The sequence below is a fragment of the Microtus pennsylvanicus genome, chromosome 17 (assembly GCF_037038515.1).
Source record: "Microtus pennsylvanicus isolate mMicPen1 chromosome 17, mMicPen1.hap1, whole genome shotgun sequence".
NCBI classification, from domain to species: domain Eukaryota; kingdom Metazoa; phylum Chordata; class Mammalia; order Rodentia; family Cricetidae; genus Microtus; species Microtus pennsylvanicus.
The window spans coordinates 7,909,741-7,935,142 of NC_134595.1; the positions used below are offsets into that span (position 1 = coordinate 7,909,741).

At 38.2% G+C, this 25,402-nt stretch overlaps 1 protein-coding gene across 1 annotated transcript in view; it reads left to right on the forward strand.

Annotated features, from left to right (window-relative positions):
• Nucleotides 1–594: 594 nt before the first annotated feature.
• The window catches only part of Cps1 (carbamoyl-phosphate synthase 1), a 109,494-nt gene continuing 84,686 nt past the window's right edge, over nucleotides 595–25,402 (forward strand). The window contains exons 1-5 of the mRNA XM_075951710.1: nucleotides 595–840; nucleotides 16,311–16,420; nucleotides 19,524–19,668; nucleotides 20,533–20,622; nucleotides 22,505–22,561. Of these exons, the coding sequence (XP_075807825.1) occupies nucleotides 715–840; nucleotides 16,311–16,420; nucleotides 19,524–19,668; nucleotides 20,533–20,622; nucleotides 22,505–22,561 (528 nt within the window). The 5' untranslated portion in view covers nucleotides 595–714. The remainder of the gene's footprint in view (nucleotides 841–16,310; nucleotides 16,421–19,523; nucleotides 19,669–20,532; nucleotides 20,623–22,504; nucleotides 22,562–25,402) is intronic.

A 25,402-nucleotide genomic window follows, 5' to 3' on the forward strand; every position in this document is an offset into this window, starting at 1 on the left:
CGAGGTATATAGTAGATTATTTTGATCCAGTTGTGTTCTGATAATTATTGTTCATAGTTTTAAAATCTGGACGGCGGAAAAATGTCACAATAAGAATCTAATATACTACTTCATCAGTGCTCCTCTTCTCAAATAATTCAAATGGCTTTCTTGTGTATTTGTGGGGAAAAGGAAATTTTGATGTTCTCTTTACTGTATGTGGTTTTCATAATCTTTTCACAAGCAGAATATGTTCAGAGTTGGGTTTCTTTGAGATCCAAACACCTTCTGAGGCAAATCCTATGCCATTTGCAACACAGAAAAGTGCTTGATCTTTTGCTGCCCTTTGGGTAGGGGCACCCCTAAGTCTGTTTACCATGCTCTGGGGTCACCTTATTCAGCTGCATAAGCAACTCCTCTGATGGCTGGCTGCCTTGCTACAACACCAGCATTATTTTCAGGGGAGAAGGTTGCATTTGCTGTGTTGCAATTTGTGTGACACGTCCATTAGAACATCTCTGGACATCAGCATGTGGGGAGGGGCTGAGAGGAGGAGGAGCCGGGGATAGGACATTTAATGGCAGAAGGAATGGAAAGTCAAAGATCACCGTCAGCCTCCAGCCTCAACTGCATGGTCTCCACACGCCTTTCTTTCACTATAATTTAAAACAAATTGGATAACAAACATCTCAGGAAATATTTGTGATTTAATTTTAGTCACAAAATTTCTTCAAAATGACGAGGATTTTGGCAGCTTGCAAAGTGGTGAGGACCCTGAAGAGAGGCTCTGCTTTCGCCAGTGTGACTGCGAAGCGACAATGGGACTTCTCCAGACCTGGCATCAGGCTCCTTTCTGTGAAGGTAAAAGCCCTGTTTCTTGTTTCTGATACCCCTGCCCCGGGCACAGACAAGCAGGCGTGCTGACAGAGCAAATACAGCTTCGAATACAGCTCCAAAGTGTTGTTTATTAGTAACTGCTTTAACATAGAATCTATTTAGCATTATTTTTATCTAAATGAAATTGGAGTGATCTTTACCAAATATAGAATGACTCCGGTTCCTATGAGCATATAAAGCATAAGTGTGCTATATAAAAAACACTTAATAAATTAGTTTAATTTCTGCTTTGATTTTATTGTGAATCAAAAGATATGGTCACTTCTATGCACATAAGCTTCACCTCCACACACAGTATGCGAAGCCTTGGTTATATAATGGACCATTGGAAAGGTCTGAAGTATAAAATTTTAAACATGTAGAAAGAAAATATCTATGAATCTTTCATTTTGGAAGTCACTCCACAGAGAGAAATATAGCATTTCCATGTTCTTTTGACTTTCTTATCAGAGGAAATATTTATGATCTTCATTTTTGCAGAATCATATTTTTGAGACAAGCAGCAGCTGACAGCCGGTCTGCGCAGGTATATCTACAGCTGGGGGGGCAAGTCCAGAGTAGGACAGTAAATAGCTTCCCTCCTCCCGTCCACCTCTGGTTATGAAATCCCTACAGGAACTTCAACCCTTTCCTATCATGCTGTGAAGATATTTCTTACTGGAGAAGTCTGAATTACACCGTGGAAGCTTAGTCAATGAAGAGTTTTTTTTTTTTTTTTTTTCAGAATACAAGGTTTAACAGATCACAGTAGCTTCAATATCATGCCTTTTTAGTGTGAAGAGCTGTAAAAAAAAGTAGAAAAAATTCCTCTTGAACTGTTGTGTTAAAATAGGTCAGAGTATCATAGGGCATTCTGCTTGTACTTTGGATGCACGGTAGGGTGATGTAAAAACTCTCCTGGTGCTCCTTACATTTTCCTGCTTACGTTGCTTGGGTCAGGATCCCAGAGGCTTTGGGTTCTGGTATCTGCTGGGACAAGCAATTTCCATTGGTTCTTATAGTTTCCAGAGATAGGAGTTGGGCAGACATAGAAAGATAAGAAGAGGGGTGGGAGAGAAGAAGGGATGGAGGAAGGGGGAGAGAGGGAAGGAACGGGAAGAGAGATGGAAAAAGAGACCTATATTCATATCAATGGTATGTTAGTTTGAGTCTGCTACCCTGAGAAGACTCTAACAAAGCCTAAGAAACTACGATTTTTGATTCATTTTGATTATAAAATTGGAGCTATGAAGGAGAATGGATATTTTAAACCTCCAGCAAAGACACAGTAGCTAGATAAGGACTGAGAGTGATGATTGGGTTTCATTAAGTCTTTTCAATGCCTTAAAGACAGTCACATGTCACAATGAAGAGAAGAGACTCTAATGACAACACTACCACCTACAGCTATCACAAAGTGCTTTGTGATAGCAGGTCACTTGGAACATATCTTCTTCTCACAGAAGTAGGTAGGTAAGGATGAGCGTGTTCTGTTAGACGCAAGACATAGAGCAATGGAGTGGCCAGGTAAAACGCTAGGAGCAGCAGTGTGATTATAAAAGTCAGTTCCCCAGACGCAGCAACCACTCTGTACAGCAATAACCACACCACAACATGAGCTAATTATGTGGACAGACCCCCTGGGAAAGCCGATCCAGCTCACGGTGGCAGATCTGTTTCAAGGGTCTTCCATAGTTCACAGCTAAGAATGACAAATTTGCAAGAGGAATAAGCCATCATTTCAAGGTGTACAAGCCATTACTCACATGTAGTCATTACTAGCCAGAATTTTGGAGGAATGCCAGGCATGAAAAACGGAAGTCTTTAAGCTTCACACTAGTGAATTAAAATCCCAACAAGTTCAAGGGGGACCTGCGTTGTTCACTTACTTTGAAATAGTCCTCGCTATATATTTTACCTTCTCTTTAAAAACTCAGTTGTCTAGGAAATACATAACCAATTTATTCTTTTGAGATGGGTACAATGTTGTAAAGATAGTTAAAATCATTAGAATAAATTTCCATAATCGTCAGTGAAGGACATGGGAGCAGTTTCAAAAGGTTAGTGACAGGACAGCTAGGTCCAGACAGTAAATGGATTGTGAAAGACACGCACATCAGAAAGGATTGCCCTATAAGCCGGGTGGCTTTTCCATTGTCAGTGGAGGTCATTTATTTTCGCCCTGTGCTGAAAAAGGGAGGGAGTTATAGCGGTGACACACTTGTGTTTTTCTGTGACCCTTCATTGCGTATTTGTATGTGGTTAATATATACAGAGTGTGTGTTGCCACTGGCCCCAACTGCATCTCCCTCATAGGGAAGGAGAGACTTCAAGGTGTTCCTTGTTTTAAAAAAAAGTTGGTATCAAGGGTATAAATGATCAACAACCATAACATATGAAAGTTTTAGAGACTATAATCTTTTTTCTATTAGCATTGAAAATGCCCAGTGTGCATTATTATATTCAGTCAGTTGTAACAGTATTGAGGAAGATACTGAGGCTGGGAAATAAAATAAAATATGGATTCTAGCCTTGGTTATACATTTCTTATTACTTTGACCTTGGTAATTCACTTGTTCTCTAGACTTAGATTTTATCATAGGAAGTGAGAAATGGAATGAGTGATCACCATACAATACTGAAGCCTGTAAGACACTTTAAAATGTAAGATGGATACTTAAAAATTATGTTCCATCCACGTTAGTAGAAGGATTTAGTACAGGTTTCAGATTGTGTCCTCATGTCATCAAATTATTTCAATGACATGATACTTAATAAGAACCCTTACACATTTATTGCCATGATTTTTCTTTTGCTTAAATATTAAACTAATCTCTAAGAAGATATTTCTAATAACAAATATGATTTGAGGACCAAAAATTGACTATTTTATTATTAATAATGCAATATTAAAAGGCAAAATGTATAAAAATGTCCAGTTTTGTCCACCACTTTATCCAGCCCTCCATTATTGGACAGATCAGCAATTATATTGAATATACAATATAGAAGAATATATAGAATACAGAGTAATATATAGCATACAAAAATAAAGAAAGAGGAATAGGCAAAAATCAGGTAGTAATGAATGTATAGTCTCTGTCAATAAATGTAAAGGTTTAATTCTCAAAGACACCAAGACTGAATTGTTTTCATTGTACTTATAAATTGATTTGGAAATCAAAGATATTCAATTGAATAGGCCAAGTTCCTTGTGAATAGGAAAAATGTCTAATAAGAACCACTTCCAACATAAATCTACCCACATTTAGAAACAGAACCTGTGTTCATCAAAGTCAGGCATCTAATATCTGAGTACCCTCTCCAGCAATCTGGATGTGACAGAGTCCTTTGAAGGATTTCATTTTGTAAGACTATATTCTGATTCCAACAGAGAAGTCCCCATTTAGCTCTATCAGGAGGAGTCTTTGTCATTTGAGTAGTAACTGATTACTACAAAAAGTCTTACAACCAGAATCATTTAGCTATTATGTAGTTTTCGGAAGAATCATCCATAGAAAATAAAATTTATTTGTATATTGGAGACTTTTTGTACAATATTTGGGGAGAGGGGTAAGCTTATCATACATATTCAAGGTTTGCTATGAGGCAATCATCATTTAAGGCAAAATTTTCAATAAAAATTATGTTTAAGTCCCAAGTAGGCATTGTCCAATGAGTTCAGAGGAGAGGTAACTTTATTGTTTTTGATGCACATGTTTTCTGTAGTCGGGAGGTGGCCTCTCTTTTACTTTCCTGTCTCTGTTATCCACATTTTGTCTCCTTGAAGCACACATTCTTTTGCTTACCATTGACAGTGCTTTGACCAATTGAGCATCTTTGCATATAAGCATTGGGAAAGTTACAGGAGAGGGTAGTGAGTAAGATTCCAGGGGCAGAATTTCTGGGAGCAGGGACTCTTTGTTAGGGTCACAGAGTGCTTCCCCTACTGCTGAACCCTAGGAACTTCATTGGCCTACTATAGTTCTGGACTGGATCAGGAGCTGTGAATTCTGATTAAGAAGAATCGAAAGGTCTAGCCTGGTCTTGATCTACGTGTTTCCTTAGCTTCTCTTCAACTCCTCCTTTGCTCTGCTTGAGAAGGCTTCTTAATGGTTTATAGGTGAGATGAGGCGTTTTACCTGCTGTGGAAATGGAATCATTTCTATGCCCTCACGCCTCTATTAAACCTTCTTTGTATTTCTGACCTGTTGAGATTGCAAGCTGCAGTCCTCCTGCCAGTGTTCCCTTGGAGGTGACACAAAGTTGGAGTTCTCTTTCTCACTTTAGGAGGAGACTGAGCCGTTGTGATGTCACTAGTATTTCCTAATGTCTTTACAATGATGGGGCCTCAGAAAAGGCTTCATGGGTCAGGGTCGAACTTGCTGTGACTTTATAAGCTGGAAATCTCTAGCCTGCACTTGCTTTTCTTCATGTGTACAGACAAGCTCAAAGCATGATCATATTTTTGAGGCCACTCCCTTTTCTTTATTCTTTTCAGCTTATTAAATGCCATTTGGGAAGCTCTTAAATTTCTTAAGGAAGTGTTGGGTGGTGAAATTACCATTAATGAATCAATAGTGTTAATGTATAGCTACAGAATTTTACTATGTTTTATCTAAGTTATAAAATTAAAAATGAGACCATATTAATTTATAAGTATAAAGTAAAAATTAGCTGAAACTATTTTAGATATTCCCAAATTTATAACCATTTGTCCGATAGCATATAGTTACTTAAAGATTGTTAAAAACATAACTTATGAAGAATTGTAATGGGATCTTTATAAATACTATGCTTTATTTATGTGAAATATAATTAAAACAAAAATTATTTATGAATCTGGCTCTTTTGTTCCTCCATGCCCAGAACATGGGGCTGTTCAAAATTAACCTTGTGATTTTATCTTCTGCATTAGCTGATGTTTAACTAAAACCAGAGGACTTTGACGCTGTAAGGCTTAACTATTTGCTACAGTTACAATGTTCAGACATCCTGAAATGTTAAGCATTCATAAATGCAAAGAACATCAAATATTTTAAAGATAGCAAATTGTGCTATAATTATGGATTTAAATAATTATATTATGATAGCATAGCTCCACAAATGAAAAGATAAGATTTCACTTACCCCAAAGAAAACTTCATGATCTTTAGTTTTTACTGTAATATTTACATAATAATTCTCATAAAAATATGGCTTTCCAAGGTTTAGTTCAGATATATGTTTTAGGAGGCTGGGTACTGAAGTGAACTAATAGCTATGAAACATCAGGTTAGCCACAAATAAAATATATTATATAGCTTGAGGCTATGGTGAAAATGGAAATAAACACACAGGGCCTCTACTTTCTCTGATATGCAAATTGCCTACTTAGATAAATGACTCAACGGCAATACAGTCAGATACCCAGAGCAAATCATTTTTATTTCTCCTCCTGGCTTAAGGCGATTATTATTTCTATAATGCTTTCCATCCAAATCTTTTGTGCACAGCATTGCTCAGGTAGTTTAAAGCTCTACACACAAAGCATTTTCTTTGCAAATATGAATACCTAGAGGCAGGAGCTTCATCACTCCTCCCATTTCACAGATGTGTAAGTACTCAAATTAGCAAGACTGTTGTTGTTCACAATCTGAGAAGTTTATCAGAAAATGTGGTTAGAACTTTAAGAGACCCCGATCATCAAATAGATAGATTTTTTATTGTTTCTTCTTTTTAGATTATAGTATAATTGCACAATTTTCTCCTTCCCTTTCCTCCCCACCAATAGATACTCTGAACCTGACTTTTTTTTTTTTTACCTGCTTGCTCTTATCCTGGGGCTGTAGCCATTGAAGCCGTCTCTAGAATCTGCTGAATCAGTTTCATTGCTGGGATTTTATTATTTATGCTACAGTACCCAACTATCTGAATTTTAACCCAATGTCATATAAGGTTGCTTTTTCCTTCCTTTTATTTTGTTGGACTTTCAGATTAGGTTTAGATCAAGGAGTCAACAAGGATTTCTGTTCTATATGGGTGTCAGAAATTATACAAATAAGGTGTTTCAGGAAAGTGCTCTTTAGAGCTGATATTTCCCTTCCCCTTCAATAAAACCATTCTGTGTGGCTGTAACAGTATGCGCTGCTTTTCAGTTTGCAAACTGTTCCAGTTTGTACTTCCTCCAGTGTGCTTCCAAATGCAAAAGTACAAGGCCATTTTCAAATACAGCAAAAGACTCATTCTACTTGTTTCCTGTGTCCTTAAATAAGAGATTTAAAACATCAACAACCCTACAAGGAAAGCAAAGACGCAGCCAGCAGTAACAAACATGGGGTTGGTTTGAAACCTTATAGGCTAATCATAAATTCTGTTTCCGTTTTGAATATACTTCCTAGGACTAACCTCAGGGATACTTGGAACAGCGTTCAGAAGCGAAACTTAGCTGTGTGGCTCTTGTTAGTAACTGTCACATTGCTCTGGTCACAGAAAAGCCTTTGAATTATCGACTCTTTTAAATGTGATCTCAAACTGAGAGCTTTAAAGAATTCTGGCCATTTGTTTTCTAGCCTTATAAAGCTAATCAGTCACTTCATGCAAAAATGAAAAGAAGCCTGTAAATGTAGTTTCAAAACGAACTTTAATTTTGATCACAAATTAGAGCCCTAAAACGAAGAGTGGTTTAGGAGTAATGTGATAATATTTGCATAATCATACTTTAGAAAATTTCATTAATGGAATTAAAATATTTTGTGACACGGTAGAATAACAACACTAAAATCTGTACGGGCAAACCAAAAAAAATGTGGAAAATGTATTGGAATTACCAGCCATAGACAAATCTCTTGCACAAAATTGTATTTCCTTAAAAATTACTCCTAACTGGTGAAAGAATTCCAAGGTTCATAATAGAAGACACACAATTAGACTTAGTTTAGAATGTTCAAACTAAAGGTAACATATGAATGGACATTGTGTGGATAGTTATATACCACAGTTTCATAGAGATGAATATTACATAAAGCAGGGGATTAAAATGAAGATAGTACTTAAATTTGTGTAAATGGAGTGAAGTATTAGATGTATAGAAAAACGTTTGTAACTTCACACACAGTTGTACAAAAACATGTAGTTAAAACTAGCGTTTAGTATTGGTAGGCCATAGAGGGGTTTGCGTTTCTTCTTTCACCTTGGAATTCCTATCCAGCCACAACAGAACGCAGGATTACTTCTGTGTACATCCACCTGCGTACAGGCGTGTGGGGGTCAGAGATCCACAACCAGTGTCACCCTCTGTTGCCTGTGGCTACTAGACCGCCTGCGGCTACTAGACCGCCTGCGGCTACTAGACTGCCTGGCCAGTGAGCCTCTGAGATGTACCTGTATGCACAGGCCTCTGCGGGAGTTTCAGAGGCCTGCTACCGTGCTGGCCATTTACAGGATTCTGAGGAGCTGAACCCCAGCCTTAACCCTTGTACAACAGGCATTTGCCTGCGGAGCCATGGCCCCAGATCCCTGAATGTACTTTTTGAGAACTTATTCTTAACCTCATTGGCTTCTAGATCCATAGTGTCTACAATGTTTAGACTAAGAGGTCAAGTTAGCTTGAATGAATCTTCCTTGAGAACCATGTTGACCAAATCCTTGATCTCTTTTATTCTAGATTCTTTACATATTTTCCAAATATAATTACTGGCATGGAAGAGAGCAAATGTGATCTTGAAAGGGGAGAGATAATATTATTTATTACAGAAATAGTTTGAACATTGGTTCAAGTTCAATCATGAAAATTAACTCTGTGCATGTGCATATAAACTTTAAGGAGTTGCATGCTGGACTTGTGTTTAGTGATACAAACAACATGCCTGCATGTTTTCTACAATCTTTTCTTTTGTTCTACTTTTGTCTTAAGAGCTGAGGTCTCACTATATAGTCAAGACTGATCTTGAACTCATCTTCCTTCTGCACCTGCTTTTGAGAATCCATGATTCCATGTGTGCATCACCGCATCCACTGCATGGTGATTGTGTTCAGCTGTGTGTCCACCCTTAAATATAGACCAATTTCAGAGCAATATTAGCTTGGATGGGTGTTTTGGTGGAAATGCCTCCTGTGAGCTAGGATCTCTTGGAAAGGCATTGGGTGGAATACAGGAGAGGCCCTGACTTGGACTTGCTTCAGTGAATTGAAGTTTCTGGAAGTAGTATTGTCAGAGACACACTGGAAGACAACGTGACAAAATCATAGTCAAGTCAACAGCAAGCTGGGATCTGTCAATATCTCTCATTGAGTCTGCTCCTTGGTCCCCAGCGTGGCTCAGTCCCCAGATATAAAATCCAACAGGAAGTTTATGAGTTTCTGACAATAGGAGGCAGTCCCCTGGCCTTGCTTCTCACAGCACAGCAGAAAGTCCTTACCGGAAGAAGAGCTGAGGGGAAAACAAAAGAATCTGACCTAAGTTAGTATTTGTGGGCATAGCTGTCTTCAGAGCTTGAAAATTCCGGGTCAGGAGTAAGTGCACACAGTTCTTAAACTCCACAGAAACGTCTGAGATTATAGGATGCCGTCAACAACTGCCCACTTCACTCCCAGCATTTACAGATTCAAAGATGCAAGTCTTAGTTGGCCCCAGTCTCCTGCTGCCTCATCCACAGGAATTCTGAACCAACATTTCTTACAGATTAGACTTCATGATACAATTACTTATAAACTATTCTTAAAAAACTGTAAAGCGGAAAGGAGAAAGGAGTAATAAGTAAGGCTGGCTGGACTAAAGAAAAAAAAATCACTGCTCCTCCAATTACCAGTGTGATGATCTTCATTTCCCTAAGGCTCTGTCAACTCAAGTGTAAAATGGAGATTTTACTGTTAGCAACCTCATTGTTTTTCTGTGAGGATTAGATGAGCAAATCCATGAGTAGCTATAGAGACACTCTCTTGCACATTCTTATTAACCATTGCAATGCGGAGAATCTGTCTCAGGAACGGTCAGGGCGGAGCTCTGAGAGACATAAAGTACTCTCATAGGCTAATGTTCTGACAGGACTTCATGACTCTACTTGAAATTGGATGCCTTTGCATGAACAGGAGCTACTTCATTTTTAAATCTAAATTTTCAATTTGTTTGTCCAACTGCACATGGACTTCAGTTAACATAGACAACTACGTTCAGCAGATTTGGGTTATACTAGCTTCTCATTAAAGCAGCAGAAAGTGTACAGTGATAGATCTATTATTACCCTTAGAAGACACATTTTAGAAATGGTAGTTTTTCCATTTACAAGTGTTAAGAGGAACCTCACTACATGAATCACACTAGAGAAAATTTCAAGTATATGCTCCCTTCAGTAGTTTAAAAATCACTTATACAAATATTTACCAGTGACAAGGATGTATCAAGCATTCTGCATAAACCTTGACAACCACAAAGATAAAGCTCCTGCAGCTTCAATTTTAAATGGAAGGAGAAAAGTGAACTATTTGCTACTTAGAAATTTTCTGTAGAAACAATATTTCAAGTGTATGACCTTTTAAATTAAATTCATAAGGTGAATTAAAACAAAGATACTTGGCATCATTTTATATAAAAAGTAGATAAAACAACTTTGATTATGTATAGTTCATCCAATTTTATTTCTTTTGGCTAATGATAGAATATTATATTTCTACATAGCATAGCTAGTTATTAATATTACCAGTAGAATCGAGTCATGGGAAAATGTGAAACAAAGATTGAGAAGCTTCTAGAATTTACTGACAGCTTTACCTATACTACGCCTAGATGGTGTGTAAAGCTGGAGTGACTGGCAGCCGAGAGTTATCTTCAGCCTCAATTGATGCTTTCCTTTCCCTTTATCCTTTATTATCAGCCTATGTAGAACATGTGTCCTCACTCAAGGAAAGATGAAGATTGATAAAAATAACCAGAATTCAGTAGGCATCAAAATGACTTCACAATATCGTGTGAATTTTAATTTCATATCATGATACAGCCGGGCGGTGGTGGCGCACGCCTTTAATCCCAGCACTTGGGAGGCAGAGGCAGGCAGAGGCAGGCAGATCTCTGTGAGTTCGAGACCAGCCTGGTCTACAGAGCTAGTTCCAGGACAGGCTCCAAAACCACAGAGAAACCCTGTCTTGAAAAACCAAAAAAAAAAAAAACCCAAAAACCACATGATACTCCAAAGTCTATGTATTCCCAAAGTCCGACTGCAATTTTATGTGACCCACAGTTAAATATTTCTGTAGGCTTACAATGTTGGGTTAGGCTTGAGGTTTTCTGTTCTAAAGGTCAGTAGGAAGTAGTAAGCTTACCTTAAACAACTATAACACAAAGACACAGACATACATACAACACACATGTGTACATGCACACATACACATATTCACATACACCTACGCACCATTTCCACACAGACACATGCAGAGAGAATGCAGCGAACACAAGGCAATCAGTGGTGGCATAGCCTGTACACTAGGAAGGACAACCGCGATGTAAACAGGAAACAATCAAGCATTGACTCATGAAGGATGGAAAGAGAAAGAGCTAAGGGATTTCTTAAGTGTAACACACTTAGAAAATAAAACAGAAAAAGGAACTCACATGCTAACTGATCAATTGAAGACTGGTGTCCACCAATACATATTTGAGAAAGCCTTAACTGTACTGCCTAGGGTAGGTAGAAGCAGGGAGACGTCACAGGTAAATTGAGCAATGAGGACATAATAGAAATTGGAAAGAGTCTTCTCTTGGGTAGTAGCACAGTTTTATGCAATATAGAGTTAAGCATAGAAGAAAATGGGTGAGGACTAGTTCCTTGTGGCTCTCACTATTATTAATTTTTAGGAATTAGGTGCCTAGTGCTAATGTTAATTGGTGTACTATTTAAGTAACTATTATTGAGCCTATAGGACCAGATGTGGCTTGAGAGTAGTTCCTTCTGAGATGCTATCAAGAGATGATGAAGGAGGAAATGACAACTCTAAGACGTTTTTTATCTCCTAGTTTGAATCATTAGCAGAAATAACCATTTATGCTCTTTAGAGCATCAGGCATTTACCTTTGAAAGAACAATTCAGCCAAAAATTAGACAAATGTATCAAGGTATAAAATGTTGAAAGTGAAAATGAAGTATATGAAAAAATAAACTTATAATGTTTCCAGTAATAAAATAGATGAGCTGGGGACATATAAAACAGATATCACACTTTGGTCAAATTGTGTTTACTTCCTCAGATAGAACAAGACTGCAAACAGCACTGTGTGAGCATTTGGAAAGCAAGGAAAATCATGGCCAAAGTGCTGGCCAAGGACAAGGGAGTAGTGAGAGGCAGGTTGTAATTTTAAGAACAGAGATCAAGGGAGAGCCAAAGAAAGGTGACATTGGAGCAAAGTCTTGAAGGGCTTTTCAAATTTGAGACTTGAAATGCAAAATTCGCTAATCATTTCTTCATTGAAGCTCTATTTGTTATCTTCTCAAGCATGGGGAGGAAAACATGACTTCTTTTATTAAAAAAAATCCCTCCCCCCAGAAAAGGATAGTATTTTATGTATTTTTGTTTTCTAAGATTTCAGGAACACTTTCATGCCTGTTTCTCAAGGTTTTTTTTTGTTGTTTTTTGTTTTGTTTTGTTTTTCTTTCCTGTTTTGCAAATCAGGAAAGTACCTAGCTCTTTCAATATATGGAGAGTCTAGGGACACTCACTATGAAGCTCCAGAGTTCAAGTACTTAACCTGTGGCAGAGGCTCAATGATGTTCGTGACTTGATTGCCTTAATAGTATCATTGGCATACACATTTTATTAAGCATAAAGGGATCATATCATTAAAAGTTTCTTGATTTTTCTTAGTCTTTCATGACATTCTGCAAGCATACACACGTCCCTCAATTAAGATTTTTTTCCCTCACATTTTCAGCTTTCAAGGGATTAACATGCTCTGGTAGTGTGCATTTAAACAATAATTTAATAAAAAGAAATCTAATTCCTAGGCTATGCACTTCTGTTTGACAGGACAGAGCCTCCAAAAATATGAAATTTTTGGTAAAAGATGAATTCTCATGAAGTCTCTGGAAGGAAACAACATTTGGGGACTGTTATCTAGGAGAGAGGACTCTAAATAATAGCTCCTTGCTCAGAGTTCTCCATCAATTCATAGATAAGTCAATTGGCACTCATCATTTTAGTCATTGGAGGCTAGTATAGTTAAAGGAATATAAAGTGTACTACAGCAATAAACAGAAGCCTTGTAACAATATAATGTGTAGTGGGAAGGAGAATTGGAAGGTCTATAAAAACTGCCAAAAAGAACAAGAAATATAATTAAGGGAGCAAAAGACATATTGAACACATTCTCAGGGACTGTTTCAGACAGCAGTAAATGTCTCTCCGGATGTATCTCAGAAAAGGAGCGCAGAGCAGGGAAGCAGTTCCATGAAGAGATGAGAAAAAAAATACCAACTAGAACTGTAGACAGAGTAGGATTTAGTTTCTGTGAATTTTCACCTTCCTTTAAAATGGTTAAGTGCCATCTAATGTGCCGATCAGACAACCTGAAAGTCTTAATTGAGGGTAGGTCAAATGAAGGAAGAAGAAGACATAAGCCTAGGTGACATTTCAGGCAGACAAGCTCAAAATAAGGCCAATAAACTGTAGTATAAGTAGTTGAATTTGCACTTCACAGCCAAGCCTTCCTAAGTACATTATTTAAAGTTACATATTATTTAAGAACACACTTTCTTTCTTCTATTTTGTGAAGGCATGTCAGTTACACACCAGTTCCTCAACAACAGAAAATAATATTTCGAGTAGAAAATGTTTTTTTGACAGTGAATTTTCATTACTCGGACCAAAGGATTTCATCTAGGGAAACATGTCAGAGTTACCTGGGGAGTTTTTTCAATAAACACCCCTGCTGAGACCCATCTCTGTGGAGTATCTTATACCGATCTTTGGAAATACCCTGAGCATTATCACTCCTAATCCCTAAAATAATTGGCCACTGTCTTGAATTATAATTGCACAAATGTAACTGAATAATCGAAACAAATTATGGAATAATGACAAGGTTTTACAGGAGTAACAGGCAGAACTGATTTTTCCAGGTACAGATTGAAATTTGGATATGTACTAAGCTAATTCCTGACAGAGAAATCTCATCACCACTGGTATCAGTTTATGTCAGTCATTGTGGTTTTCTTGTGATGGGCAATTCCCAAACTTTTCTTAATGTGGGATGTTGTTCTTAATTTCTGGCTGGCTGCAGGTTAGAAGGTAAAGACGTTACACGAGGAAGACAGCGGTCCCACGTGGGTGCACTTTAATGGGGGAGGGGCAACAGGCAGGTAAAAAGGTGTGTGGACACAAGGGGGAGACGGGGAAGAAGAGAGAAGAGGGCTAACTCGTGGCGGCCTTTGCTTTTTAACAGGGAATGCAAAGGCTTCTGGGAAATGTGTCCCGCGCTCGCGTGCGCTGGAGTCCAGTGGAACGCTGGGAGCTGTAGTCTTGCAAAGGAACAACATGGGATCTAGAGAGATAAAGTGAAACCAAACAAATGGACTGCTGAGCTTGTGGCCCTCACCACTCTCTCTCTCTCTCACATTTCCACACACAAACCTTTCCCAATGAACAGTACAGAACATATTCCATCTTTCTCAGGAAAACAAACTTGAAATTCACAGGTTGTATTTTTAACTTAAAATAGAATAAATAAATTACCTATTAAAAAGAATGTGATTTTAATAGGAAACACTAAAATAGTTCTGCATAGAAGTATAATGTATATATATTCATACATAATTGAAATTTAGAAGCACAGTGTTGAATGAAAGGCAATCAAAACTCCATTTTACATGCAAGAACAATCATTCTAATGGCAAGAGATTTGAGCACTTAGGATTTAAAGGAAGGATCATATTTCTGCAGACATTATTATTGAAAAATATCAGGCTTCTGCATTTTAACACTTGAGAAACTGAATGTGTGCTACCAAGCTAGAGAAATAGACAAAGATCTTAGCATCAATCATTTAATACCTAATGGTTTGTAAATGTGTGTGTGAGAGAGAGAGAAAGAGAGAAAGAGAGAGAGAGAGAGAAAGAGAGAGAGAGACAGAGACAGAGAGAGACAGAGACAGAGAGAGAGACGAGAGGCAGCAAGAGACAGAGAGAGAAGTGGGAAAGCAAGATATGCAGGGATTAGACCCTACGATTGCAGTCCTAACCCGGGAAAGGGACAGAAAGTAGAGAATTGGTGCATCTCTCCCTCCAATGACCTCAGTTAACCTCACAGAAAGGATAGTCATTCTCCAACAAGTTCAGTGCATGGCCAGACTATCTTCATGTATAATTGTATCTATTTCTCTGACATAATTATTTGAGGCCAATTTCAGATATGTTACTTTATGACTATCAGGATGAAACTACTAAAAGATACAGAACCTTAAAAGCATAACCCCAAGACTAACATCAATCCTAAAAGAGATTCTATCTAATGCAATCAAATCCCAATTTGTCATTTCAATTTCCTCAGTTGCTATGGAGTTTTATTTTTTTTATGTCACGTATTACAATGGACTATAGTGTCTCCTGGGACTGTGGTCTAACACATTTTTTCCTCTCCCTTGCCCTGTAAGGAAATTGAGATCTAAATTGTTTCAACAATAGGATTATAGTATTTATGAGGACTGGGTGTTGTTTGCTTGCTTCTTAGATAAGTTTCTCTAATTGTTCCTTTTTTTAGCCAAGAATTTTATAGAAGCTAGTTCAAAGATTAAGACAGCAAAATAATCAAATTCAGGATGCCCATAGCCAAAAGCAAGAACCAGACATGGATATAATTAACTCTAATAAAAGGCAAAATGCAATATGCTTTCAGAGTGTTCCACAGGGTTTGCTGTTGTATCAGTATTAATGGAGTGATACAGCTTCAACTTCTCCACAACCATGACACGGAGTGGAGAGGGCAGCCCCGGGGACACTTTCACCAAATACCAGAACGCTGTGGAGCATAATTTAATAGGTAATCTCAAGGATTCCTTCTAGCTCTAAACATCTGCGTGTACATGAGCTGTATGGTATAATTCATGATGCCTTTGTAAGCTCTCAGACTTCCCTTAAAGGTATACTTGAGCAAAGCTAGAGAATGTTAAGGAGAAAAAGTCACTACTGGTAGCTTTCCAGCTAACACGAAGCATTTCTACTTTGCCAACAACTCTACAAAGTAGCCTTAGACTAGGCAATGCATCGACATGCTTCAGTTCCTCTTCCAAGCAAAACACCTGCTAGCAACAGAAACCATCTATTTGGAGAAAGGTTTCAAGAGGCACAGAACAGCCCAATGCTTGGGTAGGACGATTTCAGTAAATCTGCCGTATGCTTATTTATGCCTGGATACTTTATCTTCAGAATTTTATTTTTCTCTGTGTGTCTGGTGTTTTGATTTTGCTCCTGAGATTCATGCAACTACTTCTTTAGGCACAGACAGCACACATTGTCCTGGAAGATGGAACGAAGATGAAAGGTTACTCCTTTGGCCATCCATCCTCAGTTGCTGGTGAAGTGGTTTTTAATACTGGCTTAGGAGGGTGAGTATTCTGTCCAAATGCTTTTCCCTCTATGTAGAAGAAGGCCTGGGTGATGTAACTCATGATAACATGTTGAAATCACTGCACCTTTGAATTGCATACTGTAGTGCCATAGGGCTTTGTGTATTTCCTATGTAGCCAGCCTGGAAGACAGGTATAGACACATACTTGCTGCTCCTGGAAAAGAAATAGAACATAGAAGCATCATGGCCCCTTAAACAAAACAGAAGAAAACTAATCCTAGAAATGTATGTTGTGAAGACATCAGTTGAGACTCCCAAATGGGGAAGTATTGATCTGATGGCAGTGAAACTTGAAGCATGGGAAAGACAAAGCATCATCTCAGTGAAGTTAAACCCACTCCTGCACAATTAATAAGAACACTTGAGTATTTTGTATAATTTTGCCTTTGAATCAAAAAGATGAATTAATAAGATAAACTAAGACAGGCCAGTAGTGACAAGGCCCACATATCTAATATTTCTTTAAAGATTTATTTATTTTTGTTATTTATTCGTGTGTGTGTGTGTGTGTGTGTGTGTGTGTGTGTGTGTGAAGGAACACATGGTAACCAGAGAATGGATCTCCCTGGAGTTAGAAATATGGGCAATTTTGAGTTGCTTAATATTAATGCTGGAAACTGAACTTAGGTTTGCCAACAGAGCAGTAAATGCTCCTAACTCATGAGCCATCTCTTTAGTTTCATATCTAGTATTTTTAATAGTTATCAATTATGACCCAATTTAGTATTTAAGATTTACTAATGAATGGGTGACAATTACAATGAGAACTCTTATATAATTCATGTGGCTGATCTTACCTAGACAACCTGGGGAGCAGGAGACTGCACTTCTGGTCTCGGGATGCAGTAGCAGAGAATGGGATGTTGAACCTTACCTAATCTTTTGGAGTGTCAGTTTCCCTGTGTACAAAGCAAGGGGGCTAGATTACACAGTACGACAGCTGGAGACTTAAACCACGTGTATTTTAGGAAAAAAAGGACGCTATTATTTGAAAAGGTTTCCTTTAGAGAGTCAGTCAGCTAGCTTTCTATGAGATATTTGATGAACACTTGAGGGAAATTCACATTAGCCTTGTAAGGAGAAAGGAGCACCGGGCTAACTGATACTCAGTGTATTGATAGATCAAGCCTGTCATGATATTATTAATGTTCAGTTTCCCTAATCCTCACCTCTCTCTGTAAAATGAAGACTATTAGTGGTTTTAAAATCAGCCCCAGTGGTGAGAACATTAAATTACAGCGTATAAAACCTGTTTGCAAAGTTTTGCTTCGCCAGGCAATCATTTAAGCTTTTCGACAACACTAATTACTAGCTGTGTTAATATACCTGCCAACAAACAACTGTTTAATAGAGACCAGAATGATGGAGGGCACTAGAGTTTTCTTCTTGGAGATAGATTACGGGTAATAAATCTTGTCACATCACAAAAGTCAAACAGGACCTGATGGATTAATTTGCTTTCAACACTGTAGCTCTCTAGCACGTGCTACATTTATGAACTCACTAGAGAGTACCATGAGCCTGTATTTAAGGAAAAGGCCAGGTCCCTTAAAGAAAGAAGCCAAGGAAGATAAAATTAATTCAAAGCCTTTTTCTTGGTGTAGAAGAGATATTCATGTCTTGGATTAGTCCACAGAACTTATGTTTTTTTGAGATATGTAGATCTCATCTACTGTCTGTCTCTTTCAGTAACATGGTTATAATTAAGTTTTTTTTTCATCTTCAAGAAATGCGTTCATATTGTATATAAGCCTTGGTTAAAAATTTATTAGTTGCTGACAGGTGAGAGGCATCTGAGAAACAAGCTGATGGAAGCTTGAGTCTGTGCATCTCTCCGGGGAAGGTGAAACAGGAAGACAAAGTGTTCTGTTGACATAGTTAGTTCTGGTAGGACTTAGCATGGAAGGGGTTGAGAAATTTATGTTGACTGCTACCTGAGCTGTATTGGATTGGTTTCAAGGTTGTCAATTCCATCCTGATCAGCACCTAAACTCACACTTGCTGTAGTAATCCACAAGCGAGATTTGTTCTCAGTGTGCAGGAAGACAAAATGTAAGGGGGCAGGAAAAAAGAAAGCATCTTCAAGTGCATGGAATAAGTGTTGCTAGTTCCTAGTATTTATGGGAAAATGTCCCCTCCCCACATAATATTTTACACACACACACACTTTAAAATTCTGCATTCCTTCCAAATTCCATTTTCAGTACTTTAAAATAGTTATTTAGCATCTTAATTTTTGAGTCAGTAATGCTGTAGGTGAGTGATATTTTTCCAAGTTTATAATAGCTATCAAATTTGTAAGCTTCATTCCAATTCTAAATTATTTTAAAATCAATATTCTTGAGTTATTCTTTCTTGTGCATTGATGCCTTAGTTTGTTTCTTTACTGTGTTCTAATCTCTGTATGCACCCATGTGGCTATCACTGTCACAATGGGTTATTCTTCAATATCCTAATGCATATTGAAAAATTATCTTCAGCTTTTTGATGGTTAATAAGTTTGAGAAACTTTCAGTCTTTGACAGTAAGTATCAGTTTTTTTCTCAATATCTAGTAGGCTGTGGAAGCCTTTAAAATATCTGCAAATATTAAATTAGCAACAATGTATAAAAAATTAAAATATTTGCCAGACTGTGGTAGTCCATGCCTTTAACCCTAGTACTTGGGAGGCAGAGGCAGGTGGATCTCAGTGAGTTCAAGGTCAGCCAGCTAGGGCTGTTACAAAGAGAAACCTTGTCTCAAAACAAAACAAAACAAAAAACCAAAAACATAACCAAACTAAGTAAAAAAAATCCCAAAAAACATTATTAAAGAAATTCAAAATTTTTTAAGTGAAAGAATAAAAAACATGAAAATTACCCTTGCATCAGAGTCAGCTTTTCTGCTCATATTAGGCATATCATGGATAAAATTTGGCATCCTCGGGAAATTTCTTTAGAATTGCTAAAGCCTAAAGTCAGATTTTAGGAGCTTAACCTCATAGTCTTTTGATTCAATGGTTCAGAGACTAAGAAAATGTTCATACCATACATAATGGTTTTGCACTTGTATGCCTGATACGCTCTGCCACGTCTTCCTAGATACCCAGAAGCACTTACTGACCCTGCCTACAAGGGGCAGATCCTCACCATGGCCAACCCAATTATCGGGAATGGTGGTGCCCCTGACACCACGGCACGAGATGAGTTTGGACTTAACAAATACATGGAGTCTGATGGGATCAAGGTAGTACCTGTGATGTTGTGCTAAGAGTCTCCATATGGAAATGTTTAATTGATCGATTTCTAAGGATATAAGAAAGGCAAAGTTTCTCTTCCAAAACTATGTAGTAAATCCACATTTCAACCTTATTCCTAAGTATATGGGGATACTCTTCAACTTGACAAGCTAAAGTTTTATTATTTTTTTGTTAAGTATTTATTAGGGTACTTTAGATTTTAATGCATTGGAGGAAACTTATTTTAGCACATAAAATATTGTTGCATGTCTAGCTAATGAGACAATAATGATGAAAGTTTGATAATCAACTGCATATTATTTATTGCCTTTTAATTTAAGTATTAATAAAAGGTAATTTATATGGTGATTAGAAAATTAGCATATTCATATTCTCTAGTCAAGGATATTTGGATATTATCTTGGATTATGAGCATATAAACAATTTAAGATTGACATTCTTACTTCACACCCTGTCTACTGTTCTGTTCAGAGCAGCGTGAGTCTCATATTTCTGTTTCCTTGGTCTTTTTTGCATGTATATTAAGAAGGTTATCTTATCTATTATGCACATTAAATAACTAATTGCAAACTATATTATTGATAAGCTAAATAGTTGAAAGGCACATTGTGTCTGGAAGAGACAGTCCCTTCATTTGGGGATTTGTCTGGAAGGCAAACCTGCTTTCCAAAAGGACTGTTAAGAAAAAAAAATAAACTTAAATAAGTGTTGATAGCCTTTTCTTACATCATGTCTTCAGAGTTTTAAGACTCTATCAATGGCTCTAAATACATTAAAAAGTACAAACTTAACCTTTAAGTTGAGTCGCAGGAAGTGAATGTTTGTTTCAAAGTGTCTGTCCGTCTTTCTAGGTGGCAGGCCTGCTGGTGCTGAATTACAGTAATGACTATAACCATTGGCTGGCTACCAAGAGTCTGGGGCAATGGCTACAGGAGGAGAAGGTGAGACCTTGGATAAGTTTTGTTTCTCTGGTGACTGGTTACTGGGTTTAGGGGGAAACCTGGGAGGTCCGGAACTACTTTAAATAAAGAGGATGAAGATGTTTGTGCAACTTTGGGGTTTACAACAACATCATCATCATCATCATCATCATCAACAACAACAACCACAATCTTGTATATTGTGCAATTTCTCCAGAACTCAGGCTCTGAATACACAGAGCTGCATTTTTCAGTTTATCCACAAGGTGGTGCCGACACAGTTGTAGCAGTGTTAATCATTTAAAAAAGGCAACAAGGAACATTTTAGAAATTTCCATTCTCTTGAGCAATATTAATCACCCTCCAATTTCATCTGTAGTTTAGCCCCCCATTCTGGCTTCTAGCACAAGGTCTTCTATAACTATGAGCTGTATGTGTAGGGTGTATAATCATTCCATCCAATATTTTCCGTCATCTTTAATTCTTACCAGTATAAATAGATTCTCACCAAGTATTTTGAGTTTTAAACATTATGATAAACTAATTGGATATAATTTCACTTAAAGTTATATGGAAAAACTGTTAAACCTTGCATTCTTTCCATAGTTTAAATGCTAATACCTTATCAGAGAATTCACCCTGAGTGTTAGGGATTCTTCTGGACAGACCTTTGATGTTTAGTTTCATCTTCACTGCTACTGTAGCTGGCTTTGTTCAACTGCTGCTAATCCTGTACCTGGTAGAATGCTATGCCAAGGAAATTCTGATTCTCCAATGAGGGTTCACCTATTGGGAATCAGTGTTATCCCTGTGTGACAAAGTAAAAATTAAAAACAAAAATATTGATTCTGAATCCCTAGGTCTTAGTTCCTAAAATTTATAAGACAAGAAGGCACTTCTGTTGTGTCGTGGGTCCCCACTGATTTATTCTCAGCCATTAAATCTTTATTTATCTTGATTTGGAAGATAGCTAGTTTCTGTATGGTTATTTAGCTCTCAGTCTCCCCCTCTGTGTTCCTCTGTCTGTCTGTCTCTTTGCTTCCTCTTTTTACACCTTTCTTCTTTTTTCTCCTTGTTCTCTGTCTCTGTCTCCATTCCTTCTTTGTGTCTCCTTCTCCTCGTCTCTCCGTCACCCACACATACACACACACACTCTTTGTGTTAGCTAACACATTCAATTTTCTTTATGTTAAAATTAATCATTTTAGTTTCAACCTTGTTAGAGTGTGCTTTCAATATATGAAGACCATGGCTGTCTTTATCCAATCTAATAAAAAATGAAAAGAAAACCAAAGGATGTATTGACTAACTAATAAATAGGTCAGACAATTATTAGAAAAATGTAACTATACAACACAAACCTTAAGAAAAATTGTGTTGAGTACCCACTGCTTATCAGAAATTAAGAAAAAATTGTGTTGAGTACCCACTGTGTATCAGAAAATTTTGACTCAAGACATATTGGTTGGCATAATTCTTTCTTATAAAGTTCACTGATTTGACTCTTTAAAACACAGATTTTAAAAAATGTATATTGTACCTAACAAAAATTTATACACATATTTTAAACAATATATATGCACGCACACATGCCTCATTATTTCAAAATGGCTCTTTGTGTAGACTGTAACCTATTTAATATCCGAGGTGAAGCACCAAAGCCGTTGCAAGGGATTGATGTGCAGAAATTCTGAGGACAATTGTGGGCAGTAGGAGTCCTGTGCTCGAGTGGAGCAGCAATTTCCCTCGAACTGACAAGACCGTCACCCTGGGTCAGGGAAGAGAAGGGTGGGAGAATTATTTACTGCTCGGGAAGATAGATGAGGCTAAGAGCCCAACTTGAAAACAATATGCTGGCTCTAATCGCCTCTCATTTCACTGTCACCGGGTTTTCTCCTCACAGGTCCCTGCAATTTATGGAGTGGACACAAGAATGCTGACTAAAATAATTCGGGATAAGGTATGATCATCATCTTTAGCTGAATGCGTGCCTCTTCTCAATTCCCCCAGTGCATGAAGGACTCACTGATGTGCAGAGGAGGAAACCTGGCCAGCCCCTCTTGCCGTTTCTATGTCACTGTCCTTCCCTCTTCTGATGGGGTTTCCAGGACTGAATCCTGGGTGCCCCCGAGATCCACTTACCTGCTCAGGATTTATTGAGTGCCTACTGTGTGTTGATTATGACAACAAGGCATTGTAATTCTGCTCACATGACAAGCCTCCGGTGGAACAGAAAAAGTGTTTACAGAGTGTGTAACAGTTTGACCAAACCAGAGTCCTCCACGCTGGAGAACGCAAACCGGAAACGATGTAATATTGGTGTCATTGTTTACTCAGCTCTCCAGGAAGAGTTGTTTATGAAATTAGCAAGTTTTCTGTCACGAGTGTGGGTTACCTCAGTTAGAGAGTCCTTCCTAAGATTGGATTAATAGGCAAAGAGACACAGGCGAGGTTTTGCCAGCTGCCCTGCCTGACGGCTACATCTGGCCCCCGTTTGAGAATGCTATTGTGCCATCACCACCTGCCTCTTCTTCCTGTTCCTGTGTGTGTTTCCTGCATACATCTCCATAACCCAGAGCAGAGAGACACATTCCCTCATCAGTGTTCACCAAATTCCCCCAATGCACCTATACTTTCTCACCAAATGTTAACACATTCAAAAGGAAACAAGACAGTTTGGTAGTCTACACCAACACAGGTCCTCCCAGAAAATCGGTTGCAAATTCATTGTTAGAATACAGTCAGGTCTCTGCATCTGTAGGTTTTGTACAAATGATTAAAAATTGCTTTTAAAATTTCTTATATTTTATCATTTCCCCTAAAAATACAGCGTCCCACCTCTTCACATAATGCCTGCATTGTATTAACTACTGTAAGTGACCTAGGCTTGATTTAAAGTCAGATTCATTTTCTATGATGCATCTGAGCACGGTGGATTTTAGTATTCAAGGAGGCTCCTAGAGCCAGCACCGCAAGGGTAGCCAGGACAAGTGTATTGACACAGCCGCTGTAAACGGAGAAGAGGGGTGGTATTGACTGTGGTGAGGCGCAGCAGCTCTGACCAGGCGGAAGGCAGGAAGAGCTCATGCTGCCGCCGGCTCTGCTTCTCACTGTTATCCCTCCAGCGGGTTTCCTGGGAAGAGGCTTTAGTGAGATTCTGTATTCCAAGCCGATTCTTGTGTTTTCCTAGTCTAACAGTGTGCGGAACTTGTAAACAGAAATGTAGCATCTAGGACCAGACCAGAAGGAAATCAGAATGCAATTCAGGCTGCAGAATTGGCAGGCTGGAGAGAAGATAGCCAGGCCTGATGACTGTGAAAACTCTTTCCAAGACCACACTGCGTCTTCTGTGTCACCGGTGTGCTGGGCTCACATGAACTCTACTTTTTATTATAGGGACTTTGATTTGTAAAAAATCTGGTTGACTAGTATAGGGCACGTAGCAGCATTATAGGTTACATGTGCTTATGGCTGATATTGACTCATACTAAAAATATGAGTTATAACTTTCACTTCCATTACTCCTAGTTTGAAAACTCAAATTGCATTTCACATAGCATTAGGAGACAACAGGTTTCTGGATTTAGGGTGTGTAAGTATAGAAACGTGTACTTGGATCTAAAAGGTAGGCAGAAATCACCACATACTTCAGTTTGAAAGTTAAAGGGGGTTTTGGGTTATTTTCCTAGGCTTTGGTGTTAGCACCCTGGCTTTCACAACGGCACTAAAATCCATAGAGCATTCCACAGCATGCTGGAATTTTCAACCTGTGTTCACACAATGACTTCTCTAAAAAAAATCAGACAAGAGGGAAATAAACCTTTTGTTTCCTTCAGTGCAATGATATTGTAGGGGAACGCCAATAAGTAGATACAGCATGTCATTTCCTAGACACCTCTAAGCAGACTTCCTAACAAACAAGTACATCTCAATATGTAGCTGATAAAAGCAAGATAACATTGCCATGTCCAATCTAGCAAGACTGATTGTGAAAATGTCATAGAGGGTTGAGCATTCCTTAAAGATCATGCAATCTGGGACACCTACATACTGATGTGTCTAACATGATGATGTGCTTTTATTGTGACTTCTAGAAATTTCTGACATATCAAATTGCATTTTCACCTTTTTTGAGGTTCAAATTTGCTATCAAATTATACAATAAGTTCTTTTTATTTCTTGGTAGTTTTTAGATGTCATCTTTTCTTTCCGAACAGATTGTTTTGTCTGCTTCTGCTGTGTAATAGTTTTAGGCCCAAGGAACTAGGGTCCCTGGGTTTCTGATTAGTCTACCTAGTTTGGAATCTGTTGACCTGAATTCTGCTGAGCTTAACTTTAATGGCCTCAGCTCTCAAACAGCTTCTCATAGGACTGGGACGACAGCTCAGTTGATAAAATGCTTCCCTTGAAACTTTGAGGAACTGAGCTTGAGTCTCACCCATGTAAGGAAAATCCTGTCCATGGTGATGCAGTCTTGTCATCGCAATGCCAGGGAAACAGAGATGCGCAGGTCCCTATGGCTGAAGGACCAGCGAGCCTGGTGTTGCCAGTAAGCTTCAGGCCAATGAAAGACCTGCTGTCAGGGGAGACAGCACTCGAGGAATGACACCTCGGTTGACATCTAGTCTCCATTTGCATGTTCTTGTGAGCACACATGTACCTGTACACCTTCCATTTGCATATGCTCACAAGCACATACTTATGTAAAAATGCATGTACCTGTTCACCCTCCTCCACTCCACAAGAAAAAAATTAATTGGATTTCCTTGAGTATTTCCTGAAAAGCAGCTGCCAACTACTT